This window comes from Sardina pilchardus, chromosome 18 (genome assembly GCF_963854185.1).
Source record: "Sardina pilchardus chromosome 18, fSarPil1.1, whole genome shotgun sequence".
In the NCBI taxonomy this organism is placed as follows: Eukaryota; Metazoa; Chordata; class Actinopteri; order Clupeiformes; family Clupeidae; genus Sardina; species Sardina pilchardus.
In genome coordinates, this window is record NC_085011.1 from 11,614,056 (window position 1) to 11,634,467 (window position 20,412).

The following is a 20,412-nucleotide window of genomic DNA, read 5'->3' on the forward strand; positions in this document are numbered from 1 at the left end:
GAGACATCTCAACCTGCGACACACCCCATCCCATTCCCATCAGCTGCCAATATCTGTTAACGATCAAGATAACAAAAAAAAAGTATAGGTCACACCTTTCGGTCTACTCCCTGACTATAAATACAGCATGATCTCCTTCATCTCACAAGCATCGGAAATCTACGCCACGGCTTCTCCATTCAGGTTGTGTTTAGAAGAGAAGAAAAGAAAAGCAACCATGCAATCCACAGGCTTCAATCCTCAACCATCTATCCCAGGCTGGTCTCGATCCACAGGCTCCAATCCTCAACCAATTTATCCCGGCAGAGGCTTCAATCTTCAACCAACTAACCCAGGTTGGTCACAATCCACAGGCTCCAATCCTCCACCAACTAACCCAGGCTGGTCTCCACGCCCAGGCTCCTATCCTCAACAAACTAACCCGGGCTGGTCTCCATACACAATTTCCAATCCTCAGACAACTTACCCGGGCGGGTCGCAATCCACAGGCTCCAAACCTCAGCCAAGTAACCCGGGCTGGTCGCCGTCCACAGGCTCCAATCCTCAGCCAAGTAACCAGGGCAGGTCTCCATACGCAGGCTCCAATCCTCAACCAACTCACCTAGGCAGGTCACAATCTTCACCCTCCAATCCTCAACCAACGTACATGGCCTGGTCCATCCTCACTACAATTTTTTGCTGTTTGCCAATTGGAATAGGTGCCATTGTTTACTCCAGTCAGGTATGTTTACAATAACAGTATTTTTTCTCAGAGACTCACTGTGTTTGTGTGTTGGCAGATGGACATGCCTGTTAATACATTATTATTTTATCCTGATACATTTTAGGTCAGCTCAGCAAATGGCGCTGGGGACTTTGACAGGGCAAAGGCGGTGTCTCGGCAAGTAAAGATTTGTAACATAGTTGGACTTGCCTGTGGACTAATTATACTGACCATGTCAATAACTCTGGTTGTACTTCAAATGAAGTTGTATTTCTAATTTCCTGAATGTCGCCATTCTTGTTCAGTAATAAAGGATGGGATTGTTTGTTGTCTGTGGACTCATCACCTGAGAATCGAAGTCATTTTTGAATGCAGGAACTGAAACAAGACATGCATTGAAGATTCAAAGCAAGATGGACTTAAATTTGGTTTTAGAAACATGTGAAATCTTTAGCCACATTAACCACATTATTCAGGTCTAAATTTAATCATGTGATGAAGTTGCTGGAGTAAAGGAAAGTTCCACTTAACCTGTCTGTTATACCTGCTTATGCCAGATCAGAGCAAGTCTTCCTTGGATTCTAAACTTGCATACACATTGGATTCTTTACATTTTGAAACATCAACAAGTGAGGACAGGGACGTGCGCAGGGATTTTGAGGGGCAGTTGCTCTGACCTGCACCCCCATTGTACGATTTCTTTTTTTTCTCGGAAGGGCAACGTGAGTCGAGATGGGCAAGTGGGCAGTTGCCCGGACAACCTGAGCAACCCCTTTGTGCACGTCCCTGAGTGAGGACATGTTTTTAGAAACACTGAATTTACACAACATATGTCAATAAATATGTACCTTTCCATTGATTGTATACAAATGACTAAACATTGTTTTAAGTAATATATTGTTAACGTTTTTTGAAGATAGGGATTTATGTTATGCTGTATATAATATTAATATCTTTGCTGTATATATATACAGTATATATTGCTGTATATATCTTAATACTAAGTAATAAGCTGTGTGTCACAATGAACATCCATATGGAAAATGAATGGGTGGTATGCAATAAATACATTTGATAGAGAAAACATGGCCAATGTATTTTGTGACTCTTTACAAAATTAAATATTTAAATGGCACCGGCACTGAACACAGAACAAATAGTCTGGATTATTGTGTAATGTGTACTACATGGTCTAAGATCAAATCTGTGTACAAATGTTTTTTTTAAAATGAGGCCCCTGATTATCTGCTGTCCAAAGACGGATGAATTGGGCCTATCATCCAAGGAGTCATGTACAAGATATGGCACAATATCAGAGGAAAAGTTATGGCGTATGTTCTGTCATCATGCCTATCATTCCTTAGGACTTGCATCTCACATCCACCCCAGACCCCCGACCCGACACACACACACACACACACACACACACACACACACAAAGGGAAAAAGTTATCTCACATCTCATCTACAATACCAACACATGACTGGTATTTTATATTTCATATTGATTGATTAATCAAAAACTCATGTTTATGGCATTCATATCACCATGGTGAAGGCTGTATTAAACATTAATTGTGCGGTACATTTAACACATTAAAACGAATCTGACCAATTGAACACTTTGCTATTGATCCATATTTGGTCAATAACATAGCTTGAAATTAATCCTCTCCCCTCGTTTCACAAATTTTGCAGACACACACACACACACACACACACACAGATACAAACAAACACTTCAGATAACTTTTTAAAAGGATTTAATATCAAGGATAAGAAGGTAACTGGAACAAAGAAACTGTGTGTGTGTGTGTGTGTGTGTGTGTGTGTGTGTGTGTGTGTGTGTGTGTTTGTGTGTGTTGCAAATCGCCACGAGCCATTTACCTGTTTAAGACATATTGGGCATTGAACATACTGTATGGAGCCAAACAACCACACTCTCTTCTCCAAATCACTGTGCCAATTACTAAAAAATAGCCCCTCCACAACATAACACAAATCATAGAAAGTCCCATTCCATACTGATGAAGAGTTTTAGCAATACGTAATAGCATTAGCTTCACTTAATTAACTACTATAGGTCAATTTTGTAAACTGTTGGAGTTTGTTGTTAGTTGAGTAAGGACTGATAACACAGGGTATGTAACTATGGTATTTACAGGAACTTTGTTTACTGTGTGGAAGAAACAAAACAAACAAACAAACAAACAAACAAACATAATAGTGACAGAGAACAGGGTTCATCTTTGGTCATCACCATCAAAAGCAAGGCATTTTCTTTGCACACCAGCAACAGACACGCGCTACCTTAGAACTATGAACACTATGAAAATGTGAAAACAATCAGAGGGAACAGAACACTCAAATTTGACGGTCATTTGTGCCACCTCTGTTGAGTCCACTGCAACAGTCATGAGGACTTAAAGCGTTCAGTAATCACCAAACAAACAGCTTCTTACAACACAATACACATAAATGAACACAAGGATCAAAAGACTTCAAGGATGAATCAGCAGGTTCGGTACAACAATGTCACATGACCATTTTTCAGCCGTTTCAAATGTTGATTGGCATCAATTCATTGGGGATAATAAACCCTAATGCCAAACCTCTTTGGGTTACACTGTGTTTTGCAAGCCAAGGTCAATGTTCCTTTATTCCACTGGCAGCGTGATTACAAGTAATGGCAAATACACACAGTTCCATTTCACAGAGACTGCTGCTGTGCCTGTAATGGATATTCAATAACTTTATGTAAATGCAAGTATAGAGTAAGGTAAATTAAAAATACTTTGTTTCCAGGATGAGTAAACCACTAATGATGTTCAGCATGTTATCCACACAGAAAGCAGCTTTTAATTCAACACTTGAACTCTATGGTATGATCATTGTCCAAGACAGACATGCAAGCCACCAGTCACATCATGCTTGCACACGCAAACACACTTCAAGCAAGTGACTCAGCATACAGCATAGTCCTGATTATTTGCCTTCCAAAGATAAAAACAGTGATGGATTGGGCATATCATCCAGGGGGTCATGTGTCAATTTCACATGTACAATATATGGCACAATATTGGATTTTGTACTACAGTATATGCAAAATATCAGACAAAAACATTCAGTCATCATTAAAATAGATATGTATATTATGAATATATTCCGCATTCAAATAAATTAAATATACAATGATTCACAAATATACAATGGAAAACAAATGGCCACTATGATAAATACCATAAATAAACATAAATAAACATACTGTACTGGCCACTATGATACATCATTGAAATCAAGTATGCAAAGGTTCTGGTTCAGTAAAAAAAAAAAAAAAAAAAAAAACATACAGATGACTCCTTTCAGTGAGAGGAAAGCAACAGAGACAAACGAGAGCGCTAGCATGGCCAACAGAAACATAGACACAAAAGCCCAAGGTCGTTTCCAAGTCAACGTAAAACACTCCCCGGCGACCTTCAACAACCTCCGGTCACGGTGAAAGTGGACGGTGACGTGCCTCCCGTCTACAGGATGATGTCGTAGACTCGGCCCACCCGACTCAACCACTCCCGGACGGCCTGCCGCACCTTGGGGTCGGTCACGTGGCAGGTGAGCTGACTGATGCAGGGGAACACGGCGGCCTGCAGGGCGATGAAGGTGGGGTCGGGCAGGAGCTGGATCTGGTTCAGGACCGTCAGGACCATGTTGGTCCACGCCTGTCCAATCAACAAGATAAAAAGAGACGGGTCATTCTCTCATTTCATTTCATGCCATTTCATTTGATCTGTATGGAATTAAGAAAAACTACTAACATAAACTACTTTTAAAATGAGCTGCAGAGCAGATAGAAACACACAGGAAATCAAGCTTATTCTGTATTCTGTAAAAATTACAGTGTATGCTCCATCTTCATGCCTATCGCGCCCTCCGGACTTCAATTTCAATTTCAATTAAATTTCACTTATAGAGCGCCAAACCATTACACATGTCTCAGGGCGCTTTACAGAGGGACAGCGGATGGAAATTAGCAGTCATGCTAACTCCGGCGTTTTTTGCATTTGTATTTATACTAATGTCCATGAAAAATGTGTTAAACATTCAGAGATTCAGAGAGGACCCATGAGTAACAGGGGCGAGGAAAAACTCCCTAAAATGATGGGCCATCTGTCTAGGGTCAGTTACAGTACAGTAAGGACATTTATCTCATCACTTCCATCTCACATTCACCACCACCCAGCCCCCCCTGACCCTGCCCACCTGGATCTGTGCTTCCGCGTCTCGGAGGGAGATGCTGTGCGAGCTGGCCATGGAGCCCGAGCGCGGCCTCTTCTCCTGCCTCAGCACCTCGGGCCCCGCGCTGAACGAGTGTCTCATGGGGCCCTGGTCCACCAGCTGCTGGGGCCTCTGGGGCCCGGGGGACTCGGGCTCCCGCAGCGAGCCCACCTCAGTCCTCCTCTCGCCGGGCTTGGCCTCCCGGGCGAAGGCCGGGTGCGAGTGGGAGACGGGGTGTCCCTGCTGCTGCTGCTGCTGCTGCTGCTTGCGGCGCTTGTACTCGATCATGAGCTTGGTGATGGTGCGGTCGGTGGCGATGGTGTAGAGCTTGTTGCCCGCGCTCTCCCACCACTCCTTCTTGCGGCCGGTGGAGTCGCTGCGCTCCCTCGGCCCTCGCTCGCCCCCCCGCAGGTGGGGCAGGCCACCGCCGCCGCCGCTGGAGACGCCCGCTGCCGAAGCCGCCGCCGCAGGTGGTGCCGCCGCCCCGGGAGGCGTCTGCAGCACGGGCTCTTCGCCCGGCGTCTCCACCGCGGGCTGGCAACGGAAGCCGTCCTCGGACGGCGTGCCCCGGCCCGAGGGCCCCCCGGTGGTGGAGGGGGTGGGCGTGGAGCTCTCGGAGGGGAAGAGGGGGAGGAAGAAGAGCGGGTCGCCTCCGCCGCGGTGGTGGCCCAGCACGGGCTCGTCGCCGCCGAGCGCCCCCAGGCTGCTCTCCAGGTCCAGGTGCATCTGGATGTAGTTGTTGCTCAGGTCCATGCACAGCTTGTGCAGGCGCTTGACCAGCCAGGCCCAGTCCACGCCGCTGGCCGGCTGGGAGCTCAGGGACGGGATGGTGGCGCGCCACTGACGCTTGTCTTTACCCCGCGGTGGGCTCACCTGTGGAGGCAATAGGATGGAAACCGGGATGCATTAAATTTCCATTTTATATGTCAAATTCAATGCAAGATATCAGAGAAGTAGGATTTGTCCGTCTTTCCTAGCAAGGATGAGTATGGTCATGCAATTATAGGTATTGTGATTATATACTCTGAAACTATGTACTGAAACTAAATCATCGTATAATTAATTACGTCTCTATGACTACAAATACATAAGATATGATATGTACTATAATATGATATGTATATACAGTATACTCATGCAATACATGAATATAATTTACTCATGTGTTAATTGTGAAGTTATGTCTTTGTTCATTCATGCAATATTGCTTTCTTTTTTTACCTGTGCAGTCTCTTCAAAGATGTCTTCGTCCTCTGAGGAGCAGGCCTGTGATGAGTCTGAGCTGCCCTCCTCTTCCTCTCCCAGAATCCTTTTCACCTGCTCCACTGTGATGTTCTCCTGATTTGTCAGTGTAGCACAAAGGAGTGCCTGGAGGTCGTAACAGAATGATTTTAGCACAAAATTACAAATCACAAAATCAATTACATATTTTATGCACAAAAAACGAGTACCGTATGTAGATCAGATGAATCTGAAAATCACTTGAACAAGAATTTAGGTGACATCTCAGGTGAACAAAAGCTATATTTTTTACTTCTGAATGCAACAGAATGGTACCCAGCGAGTAACTGTATCAGTAATAATATTCATTAACCATGCCAATGGACCCAAGCTGCACCAATCACATACAGTAGGTGTATCTGATATAGGCAGGCTAGAGGCGAGCTAAACAGCGCTGCTATGTCAAAGTCCGAAGCCAGTCAGTAAACATTGGCCATAGTGTTATACAGTTGTGTGATATTTTCAAAAGCATGCTTGGAACTGCCCCTCAAATTGGGTTATTTTCATTACTCATAGCCAAGCCATACATCTTTCTACTGTAGATTTGGGTCTGGATTTCCAGGCTAACAGAATGGAATGAACGGGATTAATTCAAATCAATAATCAATTGTAGTGCCCTTGACCTGGAAGTAGATGTTGAAACTCATGGCTGACTGGCGGTACAGGTTGGCCGCCCCGCTGACTCCCGACACCTTCATCAGCAGGTACTTGAGACCGGGCCGCGTGTCAAAGTCACGGGCCGTCTGGTACGAGTCCAGCAGCAAGTCGAAGATGATCGCCAGGTTCTGCATGGAGATGTAACGAAGGAACCCGGCGGAACGGGGTTCCGAGACGGGCGTGGTGCGCTCCTGGCTGTCCCCTCCGGTGCCTTTGACAAACTCCTCCAGCAGGATGTCGTATAGGTTCTGTAGGAGAACCTGATGGGACAGAAGACTCACCACGATGGTTCTGAAAGGGATCCTGTATGAGGAACGCAACAGAAGTGAAGATAAGAGTTGGGCCTCTCAATACACAATTTCATTTGACGTGATCTACAGAGGAATCATAGATTGCTTAGAGCAGAGAGGGTTAAAGCGGAGTAATGAAGGATCTTTGCTTAGAATATGCTTGGGTAAAAAAGGAACGCTCTAATTCAGCTGCTCGTTTTTGCCCAGCTTTTTGCAATGTCTCACAAACACGTCACCAGACCCAAGACTCAAGCCATGCTTAAGGCACCTTTCTAGTCATTCATTCATTTCTTCATTCATTCATTCCTTTGTTCATTCATTCATTCATTCATCCATTCATCCATCTACAGTAAAATACAGTTCTTATATGGTAATACAAATGTGAATGCCGTTTATAACCCCTGGCTTGTGCAATATGAAGCAACAAGCCTCCACATGCAATGGCAACACAGCAACATAAGTCTGGTTCTTCAGTTCCGGTTTAGTTGATTCTTACCCAATTTTTCTGTGGGAGGTCCAGCATGAGAGAAAGAGACACATAAGTGAGACAACAGTCTAACGTTTACAAAGGTGCAATGTTTACCAGGAATTGCAAGTGTAGGCTACTGCTATCACCCACTTGAATAGCTTTTAAAGCTAGCGTTAGCTAGCTAGCTCGATTCACAGACTAATTCAATTATTCATTCCATATCCTTAAGAATGATTCATTGGTATCATATACAGTAGGATTACATGCGATAATACTGTAAACAAAATTATGTCTAACCACTCTCATTGCTTGTTAAAGTGTAATTCCGGTGTCAATCGGCCGTGGAGACAGTATTTTTCTTTGATCAACTACTACAAAGCTTGCCCCAGTATACCTACAGCCTTACAGTTTATTTAGTGATGTAAGGTGACACACTTAACAGTCCTGTTTTGCTCCCATATCTTTGTCCTGTCCTTAGTTAGTAATCAAGGATCTTTGATTACACTTCTCACCTGTAATAAACTTTATACTCATGTCATAAGTCAATAAAGTTGACATGTTTATGAAAACATGTTTCTGAGAAAAGACAAGTAGCCTACAATGGGGATCTACCAACAAGCAGCTGCATCTCTTTTTGGCACTTGAGTGGTAAACTTAAACTAAAAATGCCAAGATTTTAATTATGGGACCATGCTTTTCAACCGTCTTTGGTTTAGTGCATGTGACTCACAAAGGAAATCAAATGTATGAATTAAACTATAAAGGTGATGATACATGGGGCAACTTTTTGAGCAATGTTGCTGGGAAACCACATAACCAGTTCCATTCATTGTGCTTGGATGATCTTGACGATTTACTTACTGATGATTAAAGTTCTCCAGAAGAGAAATTGTTGCCCAATATCAATGGGAACATGGCAGAACTAGTGTAGTGAGAAACATTGCCCAGCAACATTGCTTAAAAAACTGCCCCATGCATCATACGGCACATGAAGTGCACTGCTGCTAGGAGTTGTATTCAGACAGGGTGGCTGTTAATCCCACCTCTTCTGTGTGTGTCCGTTAGAGTGCTGGTCTGGAGGCAGCTCTATGATAAGGACACAAGACTGAGCATGCTCAAAGCCCTCCTTGTTGCTGGGGGTTTTGGGCGAACACTGAGTATCAAGCATGAAGACCTGAGGGGGAGAGAGAGAAAGAAGGGGAGAAGAAAAAGAGAGTGGCATTAAAGAGGACAAGAATTGAGGAAAAAGGTCCCACCCAGATGGTTGAGTGGGGAAGTCAAGTCAAATGTGTGCAAGGGGCACATAATACACAGTAGGTGCTGGACAACAAATGAGAATGAATTAAAAAGTACGCACACTAGAGCTCCAATGGAATGGAAAGTTTTTTGGGGTTTTTTTAATCACCAAAGGTGTAACGTTTCGGGCCAACTTGCCCTTCCTCAGACAAGTCGTCACGTTTATCTATCTAGCTCCTTACACAGAGTGCAACCCGGAGAGGGAAATGGATGCCCACCTGTTGGGCCATGGCGCGGATCCTCCAGTACTCTGCCTCGGCTGAGGGAGAATGGGAGGGGGCAGCTACCTTCACCTCACATGCGTCACCTGAAAAACTGTCCGACCCACTCCGGAAACATGCCAGAAGGTTCTACAGGACACACAAGGACAATATCAATTGAAGGGATAACATTTGTTAGTAAACAAAATAGTTTTATGTTGGTTTTCCGCCTTAGATAACCACTCATTACAAACAACACCTCTGCACAGATCATCCATTAGTTAACTTAACTTAAGGGTCTAACGGAAATGCATCCAAATAACATTTCATATATCATCCATATTACATAAGTGAGACTATTCTTAAATCAGTAGAGCATTATGAGTGTGTACATACATACTGTATAATTTCCAGTTTGCACACACACACATCTACCGGTACTTGGATCAGGCTTGAGGACTAACCTACAGTACTCCTACAAAAAAGTTTGAGTTCAAACCCAAACATGAATGTTCACATGTCATATAATGTGAAGACGCAATATGCTTCCTACATTAGCATGTTTGCATTCTCTCACTCGCTTTGTCTTTTCAAAATCCGTATTAAAAAATCAACATTTAGCAAAGTTATCACTCACAAGAAAACACCAATTGCCCACGCCAAGATTAAAAATTGCACACTCTTGTCTGGCAGTGTCAATAGCAGCAGCAGATGAATATAAATGATGACAAAGTTGTTGTTCTGAAAGTTAAGTTTAGTGTTTGAAGAGTAGCACTAGCAGACATAGCAGTGTTACCTTGACAGGCTCCAGAGTGGCAGAGAAGGCATCTTGTAATGCACAGCAGGCTAGACGCCACATCTCTTCAGTAAAGACGGGCCCAGCAGTCACCAAAACATACCTGCCGATCACCATGTAACATGTTACTAGACACATGACATAAACAACTCCAGCTCTGGATATAAAAAACAAACGTTAAGGCAGGACTGGATAGTAGGAGTTCAACAGTGGTCTAACAGGGAAACTACATCAGGCATGTGTATGTGCATATGTATAACGTACTGTGTGCCACTATCACGTCTAGTGTAGTTACTTCCATTGATTACAGTGGAAGATAATTGTGGCAGTAGACGCAACGTGAGCTGAGTGTTTCATCTACGCGCCCGGTGTAGCTTTCCTGTTAGAGACAGACTCCAGCCGACGTGTCAGCACAGCAGGAGTTTACCTGATGCAGGAGCAGCCCACTCTAGAGATGGCTTCTGCAGGCTCGGCCACACAGGCCACCAGCAGCTTAAACAGGTCCTTCAGCATCAGGTTGATCAGACTCTCATAGCCAATGTCTATGGAACAGCATGGAGCAAAGTTATGAGCAACCAATCAATGAATCCACCAATCGACAGATAAAGGTACAGTATGTTCCTACTCAGGCTTCTGTCCCATCCACCAATGCTACAAAACTACAGTGGTTCCAGAAGTCTGAAGTGTCCATATGTGATCATTTCCTCAGCATCCTAAAACATTATGTACATAATACTTCACAAATTAATGAGTAAAATATCCCTCTAGGTTAATAAGCAATCCATAGTGACAAGAGTGGCACAATTGTGGACCAAACAACACAGTTAGTAGTAGGTAACCCATGGAGTAGCTCCACTGGTAGCTACTCACAGGGCCATGAGTGGGCCGAGAGTGGGCCGAGAGTGGGCCAAGAGTGGGCCGAGCGTGGGCCTTTGAGCGTACCTGAGTGGATGAAGCTCTGGACATGTTCCACCACCAGCTCACAGGAGAGCCCGATGGCGTGCTTGAAGTTGGCCGCTGCTATGTCCCAGTAGGAGTGGTCGCCGTGGCTACGCTGCAGCCACAGCGACATCACCGGCAGGAGAAGCTGGATGACAGAGAATATGGCAAAGCCTGGCCCTGAGAGAGAGAGACAGAGAGACAGAGAGAGAGGGAAAGCAAAAAGAACAACACAAAAAGAATTAAAAAAGAAGAAACGAGGGAGGGAATGAAGGAAAGCACTGTGAAGATGAGACAAAGGATTACAGGAAAAACATTTCTGTTGTGTCTCTGTTCTCTGTGGCTTTTCACATTGGCATGAGCGGTCTCTGGTACCTGGTATCCTGGTGATGTCTCGGAGCAGCTGGAACAGCAGGTCCAGGGTAGGGGGTTGGTGCTGTCGTGGGCAGTTGGACACGGCAGCCGTCAGCTGCTCCAGCAGCAGGATCCACACCTGAATCAGGCCTGCAAAACACACACAACGTGCATCTGAGGATGAATTTACTGTACAGTATGTGTACATGCAAGATGCAACTATCCACCATCAATTCTTCTGGATTAACTTGCCTAAAATGTTTGGTCCCTTTTGATTAGTTAACAGTGCATACACATTCAATTGCCAGCCAATATGAGTATTTGGTTCAGTTTCGTACAGTATTTGGCTATTTTGATTTTGGACATTCACAGCAGCATCGAAGAAATTTCAGCATTCTCCATCTGACAGAAAATGTATTTTTTTTATTAGGCAGTCTCTAATGTTTCCCATGCACTCTCTTTCCTGACCATGACAATGCAACAGACAGTGTGGCACCTGTGTCGTCGTCAAACTCGGCCAGGACGCAGTCCATGCCATCCTCGCTGCTGACCGAGCGCTCCTGTGCCCGCATGGGCAGGCTGGCCAGCCGAGCCCCCAGGAACACGGGCTTGGAGGGCATCTTGAAGATTTTGGCAAGCAGCTGAGGACAGAGAGTCACACGCCAAGCAGATGACAAAGAAGTTTTGTTCACAGGGGTTTGTACAGCTTATGAGATTATATTATTATTATTATTATTATATAGTTGTATTGATTTTGTAATTTGGTTTTCCAAATGAAGGTTTTGTATGACACAGTGTAATAATGAGATTGTTCCACATTGCTACATAATAAGGGAAACGATAACATTATGTTGAAAGTCTTCACTGAGGTTCTTAGTGTACATTCAAATGTTTTTAATGCAATCCAGTACAATTCCGTTAGAGCTCAATGTTCAGTCATTCTTCCCTGAATATGCAATGGATGGTAATATGTACTAGACATGAAATGACATTATGATCATATTATGAGTAGACGGCTCTTGATCACAAGAATTTAATAACTTTTTAAATTCCATTTATGAGTACATGAATTAACTACTTGAACTTGAACTTGAACTATGACAACAGAGATGACCCTTTTGGTGTGGGTGTTCCAGTTATTACCATTGTGAATAATTAATGGATGGTGATAAACTGAAACCACACATTTATGACCATGCTATAAAACAGAGATAATCACTTGTATTATCTTCTGTATATATGGTTGGGGAAGTTTTTAGCCATTTGTATTGTGCTGCTGCAAACTGTACCTCCGAGCACTTCCTCAGGTAGTCCAGCGCTGGCAGACACAGGTCCGTGGAGCTGTAGCCCATCACATGCACACAGTCTCCAATCTCTTTGTAGTCCACCTCACCTACAGTATGGCCGAGAACACAGATATCTGATGTAGCTTGAGCAAGAGGACACACATTTGAGTGATGCAATGGCTTTTCACATGAACCCTGACTATGGTCTGGGGCCATCATCACCATTAGCAACTGCAATACAAATGGATGGACATTACAATATTCCACAGCTGGATCCACATACAGTAGCTCAATGTAGGAAATGGTATGTCACTGGCTATTTCAGATGTACACAGATGAGATAGATGAGATAGATAATTTATTGATCCCCAAGGGGAAATTTAAGACACATTATCAAACAGATACAAATATTGTATTCTTTAAAGCTGTCTTACCCAACCCCTTGACAAACTTCATAAGGCACATGATGTAGTCTGTTGCTGCATTGGCAAACACTTGAATGTTGTCTGTGTTGATGAAGGCCTCAAAGACGTCAAACACTGGGGCCTGGGATTTCCCTGCAGTGTCAAGGATAAAATAACCACAAATAAATTATCATAACCAGTCTACTTATGATCCAGTTCACTTACGATGTTTTTAAGAACAATATGAATCGTACTAAATGTGTACAAAAATATGTCATATCTTTACAATATGCTATACATATCTGCTTTCCATGAGGGTGTATTTCTAATACATGCTGAATGCTTTTCTTCCACACGCGCACACAAGGAGCAGTTGTTTGACATGACCCAACAGTGTACTGCTCAGGGCAGGCCTGACTCACCCATGGAGTACTCCCCAATCAGGTAGTTTTTGGTGTCGGTCTTGCTCCCGTGGACCGTCCTCAGGGCACTGAAGAGGGGCCTCCAGCCTGACTGGATCTGGGGGGAGCACATCTCCACCAGCTCCCCGATGGAGGTCACCACCTGTGGGCAGCAGAAGACAGGGCAGGGGTGTGGGTGTGGGTGTGGGTGTGGGCAATGGGTACTACTCAGGCATTTCTGTGCAGTATTACTGGCAGGTGAAGGTGAGGTTAAGTATTACCCAACCAAAGTGAATAGGATAAACAATCACGGTTTAAATCTACAGAAACATACGTTTGATTTCAACAAGGGCAAATGGATAACAGTGTTCCATATTAGACATACTAGCAAGAGGAGAGTCATGTATTCCCTGTCAGTCAAAGTCAAAGTCACATTCTTTGAATATCTTGATATCAGTGTATCAGTGAATCAAGAAACAAGCCAATTTATCCCCAATTGACCAGTGCCTTCTTGTTAATCCAAAAAGCATACTATACAATTCCTTTCCTTTTGTTTTACACTCATTAATTCAAACATTCTTTACACCAATTCAACAAATGTTCTTTACAGACTCCTACAGGCCAAGAGTTTCATTCACTTACTGTACACATGTATGTATTATTCATCTGCTGAACATGGATTATTACAGAGCTCTGCATCATATAGGTGTAGTGTAGCACTCCCCCCAACCATTAGAGTACAGTAATGTCCCGCATATAAACCGCATTGTGTATAAGCCGCAGGACAGTGTTTTATGCAAGTTAAAAGAAATAAAACCATATTAACACCATATTAACTGCCCCCCTGTATTAACCTCATAGCTGAAGACATTTTGCAAAATCAATGTATAAGCCGCGGCTAATCTTGTGCTTATGCTGATCTTGTGAGTCCCTGTGCGTTCTGAGTGTGACATCCTCACCTGGTCCTGCACGTCCTCGTCACACAGCTCCAGCTGCATGATGTGCTCGAAGGGCCGGAAGAGCGCCTCGTTGAAGTGGAAGTGCGGGAGCTCGGCCCAGCTGGTGAGCACCTCCATCAGCACGTCGTGGATGAAGGACACGGCCTTCTGGGAGACGTGGCGCTCTTTGTGACAGGCTGCCTAGAGGGGTGACATGGGGGCATAGCATGAAAAAGAGGGATGGAATTCAAGCATGTGTTTGTATTCGCACATGTGCAAAAAGTGCTGTATGACTGTGTACTATGTATTTATTACCTCCGCCAAGGAGGTTATGTTTTCATCGGGGGGGGGGTTAGTCTGTCTGTCTGTCTGTCTGTCTGTCTGTTTGTCTGTTGTTTGCGAAAACAATTACGCATGAAGTGGGCGCAAAAGCGTACATCTGCGCCTCCGAGTGCTTTTCTAGTTTGCACTTTGACCGCTTTTCTATGCAGTATTGATTGAAGCAGACTGATGATGTACAGTACTCCACCAAAGGTGTACCATGATCATTGGTCATATTAAGATAACAATTGGAACTGCTATCAAAACTATCGCACTGTCCACTGTAGGTGTGGCTCATTATCTCTTTGGGTGAGGCATGCTACATAAGCAAAAAGCATGTACACCTTTATTACCTCTATAAAAACTCAAAAAGAGAAAGAGACAAAGAGATTGTCGGCTTATTTCTGACCAAAACAAGTTCCCAAATAGTGCCAAAACTACCATTAGATAACACCTGAGGCACCTGAAAGTGACAAAATTCTCAAGGGTCAAAATAAAGACAGAATTCACACACAAGTGCAAAAGGTTCTGAATGAACATGTACACAGGATGGACTATACAGTATGCATTTATTTCATGATTTGACTGTAGTTTACCTCATGATACAACAATACACAAATGCACACACTGCTACTGTAGAGGAACATGATTTTTGAGACGAGTCATAATGCTTAAATCCCAGAAACTCTGAAATGAAACTCAGAGGTAGTGTACTGTGGTATCCTTCACTAACTTTCATTTACTAGTAATCTATGCTAGTAATCTAGGTTTGGCCAGAACTGCACTGAGCAATGGTCCCAATAAAAAAATAAAACAACAATTAAAATCTGAAGTGTGACGTACTGATATGTCATAGAGGGGTTAATGGTCTCGTGTACGTCCCCCTGATAATCATTTACTAACCACTTACCAGAAGCCTGAAAGACATAAAATGTCGAAACTTAGGGCATTCGCCCATAGAATTAGGCAATTGGGTTTCCTTAGCATGCACAACTGGCTGTATGATTCATCTGTATTTTACCATGGGCCCTACTTTATACTTTGATTTCTTTTTTTCCCTTTTACCACTATACTGTTCTTTAATTTGGGACATATAAGGACACATGTCCTTATTCCACTGCATGCCATGTGGGCTGAACTCTTAACTTACTGTAACGCACAATTTACAATCAGTGATTCCCCTGACAACTGTTGCACACAGTCTAGATAGTCCCTGCCAGTAATCACCACCAGTCATTCTGTCCTTTATGGTAGTAACCTTACGGTAAATTAGCTGTGAGACATAAGGTAAAATCTCTACTTCCTAGCTTTTCCTCATCATAAAGTTTAAGACCACAGGTGCTCCTAAATGAAAAAATGTAGGAGCACAGAAAAACATTTAGGAGCACTATGACATTTTCTTGAAAACCTTATTGCCTTAAAGGGACACTTCACCGATTAGCATTAAGCTTTGTATCTTTAGAAAACCAGTCATGTTTTTGAATGGCCGTGCAACATTCCCTCAGTTTGCCTTGAGACAGGAGAAATACAGTTTTCAATGTTGGACTTCCTGCTTTCAATGATCGTCATTTTACATCATTGAAAGCAGGAAGTCCTATATCTTTGTCGAGTAGATGAAACTACAAACACTTTCCTCATTTCTCCAAGAGGGGGCGCTAGCGGTGGGACTTCACTTGCAGAAACTAAAATATATAGCCGCCATCTTTTTTGGAAGTATAGGTTCCCGGTCTGTGGAGAAAGCTGATAAGTAACTATGATTTAATATTAAATACTAATTCATTGAATGCTGATATTGAAACTGATATGGCAAATGGGAATTCTGAAGATCTGGTATGTGAATTTGATGCACGAGATGACCTGTACGAGCTGTGATACAGCACAGAACATCAAGGCCTGCAGCAAGCCTGGACGTCGATTAGGATCATTGGCTGTCGATTAGCCTTTGCCTGGGCTAGCTCAAACTAGCATGGACTAGCTCTCACAAGGTCAGTTATCCTATGTTATTCACAAGTAAGTTATTGCACAAATAGTATTAGCGATACTAATACTTGTTAAAGGTCGGGTATTCTAGCATATGCGGTCAATTTGTGGGACATTTGACATGGAAATATGTTAATTAACGTTTTGGGTTTGGTTTTTCGCGATTTTTTCGCTAATTCCTTTTGAAGACCAGCAACATTGATATATGGCCACAAGATTGAGTACAACATAAAACAATGATGCCAAAATGTTACATTAATGAGTCCTTCTGTGTACTTGTCTACTTCCTGGTGGGTGCTGGTAAGGCAGTGAAAGGCAGGGAATTCTGGGAGTTGTTGGATTTTATCCACATAACCCAAAAATACATTTTCGGCTTTTTTCTCCCATCTCAGGGGAAAATGAGGGAATGATGCACAACCATTCGAAAATATGACTGGGTTTCTAACAATAGAAAGCTTAAAAGGATAGTTCGGGTTTTAATACACGAAGTTATATGGGTTCCCTGTCAGCAACGTTGTGCATCAGCACTGACTTACCCCCCGACAGCGTCCTGTGAGCCGAGATCCAGCCGGTTTTTGATCGTTTTTGATGCTGAAGAAAGTAGTCCGGCAAGTTGCTGGGGTCACGAAAGTAAAGTGTTCCACAAAAACGTTGTCCAGCTGTCAGTAGCGCGCAGTGATAGGAATCGAGAAGAATAGTGCCAAGTGATAACGAGGTTTGAATTTTTCCTGGACAACGTTTTTGTGGTGCAAATATATCACTCTTTTGAACGCATATGGTTTTGAGAGGAAAAACACTTTACTTTCGTGACCCCAGCAACTGGCCAACTTCAGCATCAAAAACGATCAAAAACCGGCTGGATCTCGGCTCACAGGACGCTGTCGGGGGGTAAGTCAGTGCTGATGCACAACGTTGCTGACAGGGAACCCATATAACTTCGTGTCTTAAAACCCGAACTATCCCTTTAATGTAAATGGGTGAAATGCTCCTTTAAGCAGGATACAGATCATTCACAGCAGTGGCAATCCTAGTCTCTGCTCAAACCCTCCACACACACAGAAAATGGCTTGTCTTGTTTCTATTTCATATTTTGAATTCAGAATTTGTATACTATTTGATAAACCTAAATAAACAGTTAAAACAACCGTGTGTTCACTGAGTGTAGTGTCCTACCTCCACCAGATGGGGCGCTACCACGCTCCATGCTCTCATCATGTGCAGCAGGGGGCGACTCTTGTTCCGCACGATCCGCAGCATGGCCTCCCCCAGTCGGTACAGGTGCAGAGCGCTGCGACGGTCCTGTGTGGACTTCGCTTCACCTGAAAGAGGGGAGGAGAGGAGGAGAGGAGAGCAGATGAAGAGACAGAAAAGACAGAAAAGGGGAGAGAAGAGAGAAAGAGAAAAGAGAGAAGAGCAAAAAAAGAGAGATGACGTTACAACAGGAGGTCAGAGTATAATGGGATGATTAAGGACAAAGAAGTTATAAACCGAACGGCAACCTTGAAAATCCCTTGACAATCTAAAAGGGGGTCTAAATTTCATTTCAACCATGAACAAAACAGTGAACAAAGCTCTAATCAGGCCTGAAAACAAGAGAAGAAAGGGGAAGAGGCAGAAGAGGCAATATTGAGAAAGGGTCAGCTGGATGGTTCAAAATAGAGAAGATAATTTAAAAAGAAACACTGAGTCAAGTCACTCCAGCACATCCCTAAAACTCTGACCAGTATGGGGGTTTCATATGTGTGTGTGTGTGTGTGTGTGTGTGTGTGTGTGTGTGTGCGCGTGTGTGTGTGAGGAGGGGGGGGGGGGATTACCTGGCATGGCGAGGGAGTAGTCCCCAGTCTCAGTGACGGAGTCAAACAGCTGGGACTGGGAGGCCTTTCTCAGCTGGTGCAGGAACCCCACCAGGCCCACCAGATTCAGCTTACTGGCCGCATCCTCAAACAACCTACATGCACATACAATACATCACAAGAGCTGATCTGAGCAGTGCGGAAAGAGATCATTGATGAATGCAATGCACAACAGAACAGTATTGAAATTACTGCACATGCTCCTTGGCATGTGGCATGTGACCTTCATATCACGAGTAAAGGATATTGGATCAGTTCCTGGAAGACTGCACAAACATCGGAAGACTGCATTATATAATTGCTGGCACAATATTAAATGGGTTTAAAAGTACCATATGTTTGCTGACAAGCAATGTTGTATGCTGCCTATGCTTTATATAACAAACGTTTATACAAGGCACATACTGTACAGTAGTGTGTCAAACTGAGAAAATGGCTGTAATACTATAAAACTAAATCTAATATGCCTACTGTTTTTACTGTTACAGTATATCAGCTGACCAGGCAACAGATTGCTTTAGAACTTGGGAAACAAACTTCACAACTTGCATTACCACTCATTAGTCACTCATTCTTGTCAGATGCCATGTTTCTTATTTCCTGTGTTTAATTTGATCAGAATGTTACTTAAAAACTATTTCCTCGTTCCCGTAGCGGTTTCATTCAAATGTAGCAATTACACTTACTTCCTCCCATCTGCCCGGCTAACCACACCTCTCCACTTTTGCTCTATACCAACTGCCATGAAATGTTTTCATTCTTAAACTCTGAATTAATAATAAACACTGAATTAATCTGATACCACTGTATGAGTAACTCATACAATTAATTCAAAACCCATTAACCAAATGAGTACAGTAACAGAGTGACCTTACTCAACCTCCCCTCACTTCTAACCAGCTATTACCATTGACACACATAGATGAACTGCGTCTATAAAAGTGTTCTGTCTGCCCATACGTACCCAGGATTAAATTGATGCTTGCATTCCACATACCATCCACTTAGTGTACAATCTATTTACTTGGGTTAAGTGCACATCTATGCAGGAATTATCCTACGACTGAGACTATGCTCACAACTGCCATCTATTGGCCATTTGTTGGTAGTACTGAAAAACATTATTAGGTGACAAAAACTGACTATGAAGGAGTAAAAATCACAGTAAAAATGGACTGAGACATACAAAAGGGAAATTAATTAAAAAATGGATGGAAAATGCAGGATATAAATAAATGAATAAATAACATGCAATTGAGAATAATATGGTAGAACACAATGACAAACACCATGGCCTCCAGTGCTCCAGCACACACTGGCCACAGAGCCTCAGCATATAGCCCCCCCTCACCTGTCGGCCTGCGTGGAGAGCGTGCACACAGCTTTGGCTGCGCTGGGGCCCGTGAGCAGGCTCCCCCCTCTCAGCTCCAGACCTTTCCCGCGGCCGCCCTCCTTCAGCAGCTCGGGGATGGACAGAGGCTGGATGACCGGCTGACTCAGCCCCAGTCCCGGCTCCCTCTCGGGGCTGGGCTCGCCGTCCGGCTCCAGGCCCAGGTCCACGGCCTGCTGGGCCTGCGTGATGGCCAGGTGGGGCTGGGCGCTGCTGCCGTCGCTGAAGTGGGTGTGCTCCAGCGAGCTGATGTACTCCACCACCCTGTCCAGCAGCGCAAGCAGCAGGGGAAACGAGAAGTCTGTCGTTACCATAAAAACATTTTTATCTGGAATGTCTGCCACTCTTACACATCCACATACATTGTACGGACTTTGGAAAAGAGAGCTTGTTTACTGGTATGATAGCTAGCAGAAGAGGCACCTCAGTGTCCCAAACATTCTCACCTGTGAGGAACAGCTTAGTTGGTACAAGGTATCTTTTTGAACTCTTTCAATAATATGGAAAACATCTATGTGGGAGGCTGTATAAAATACATTTTCCTGTGACTATAAACATACACAGTGGTCTGTTCTATTATAA

The 20,412-nt window shown here is 43.6% G+C and overlaps 1 protein-coding gene across 3 annotated transcripts in view; it reads right to left on the reverse strand.

Moving 5' to 3' along the window:
- Nucleotides 1-2,511: 2,511 nt before the first annotated feature.
- Nucleotides 2,512-20,412, reverse strand: part of arfgef3 (ARFGEF family member 3) — a 41,232-nt gene continuing 23,331 nt past the window's right edge. For all 3 annotated transcript variants that reach the window (XM_062519723.1, XM_062519724.1, XM_062519722.1), the window contains exons 19-36: nucleotides 19,792-20,094; nucleotides 18,402-18,535; nucleotides 17,761-17,906; nucleotides 14,308-14,487; nucleotides 13,370-13,511; nucleotides 12,978-13,100; nucleotides 12,547-12,650; nucleotides 11,754-11,898; nucleotides 11,279-11,407; nucleotides 10,907-11,083; nucleotides 10,392-10,506; nucleotides 9,965-10,067; nucleotides 9,187-9,318; nucleotides 8,716-8,846; nucleotides 6,880-7,216; nucleotides 6,197-6,343; nucleotides 4,961-5,848; nucleotides 2,512-4,419 (exon numbers count right to left, since the gene is read on the reverse strand). In XM_062519723.1, coding sequence (XP_062375707.1) covers nucleotides 4,228-4,419; nucleotides 4,961-5,848; nucleotides 6,197-6,343; nucleotides 6,880-7,216; nucleotides 8,716-8,846; nucleotides 9,187-9,318; nucleotides 9,965-10,067; nucleotides 10,392-10,506; nucleotides 10,907-11,083; nucleotides 11,279-11,407; nucleotides 11,754-11,898; nucleotides 12,547-12,650; nucleotides 12,978-13,100; nucleotides 13,370-13,511; nucleotides 14,308-14,487; nucleotides 17,761-17,906; nucleotides 18,402-18,535; nucleotides 19,792-20,094 — 3,628 coding nt within the window. In that variant the 3' untranslated portion in view covers nucleotides 2,512-4,227. The remainder of the gene's footprint in view (nucleotides 4,420-4,960; nucleotides 5,849-6,196; nucleotides 6,344-6,879; nucleotides 7,217-8,715; nucleotides 8,847-9,186; nucleotides 9,319-9,964; nucleotides 10,068-10,391; nucleotides 10,507-10,906; nucleotides 11,084-11,278; nucleotides 11,408-11,753; nucleotides 11,899-12,546; nucleotides 12,651-12,977; nucleotides 13,101-13,369; nucleotides 13,512-14,307; nucleotides 14,488-17,760; nucleotides 17,907-18,401; nucleotides 18,536-19,791; nucleotides 20,095-20,412) is intronic.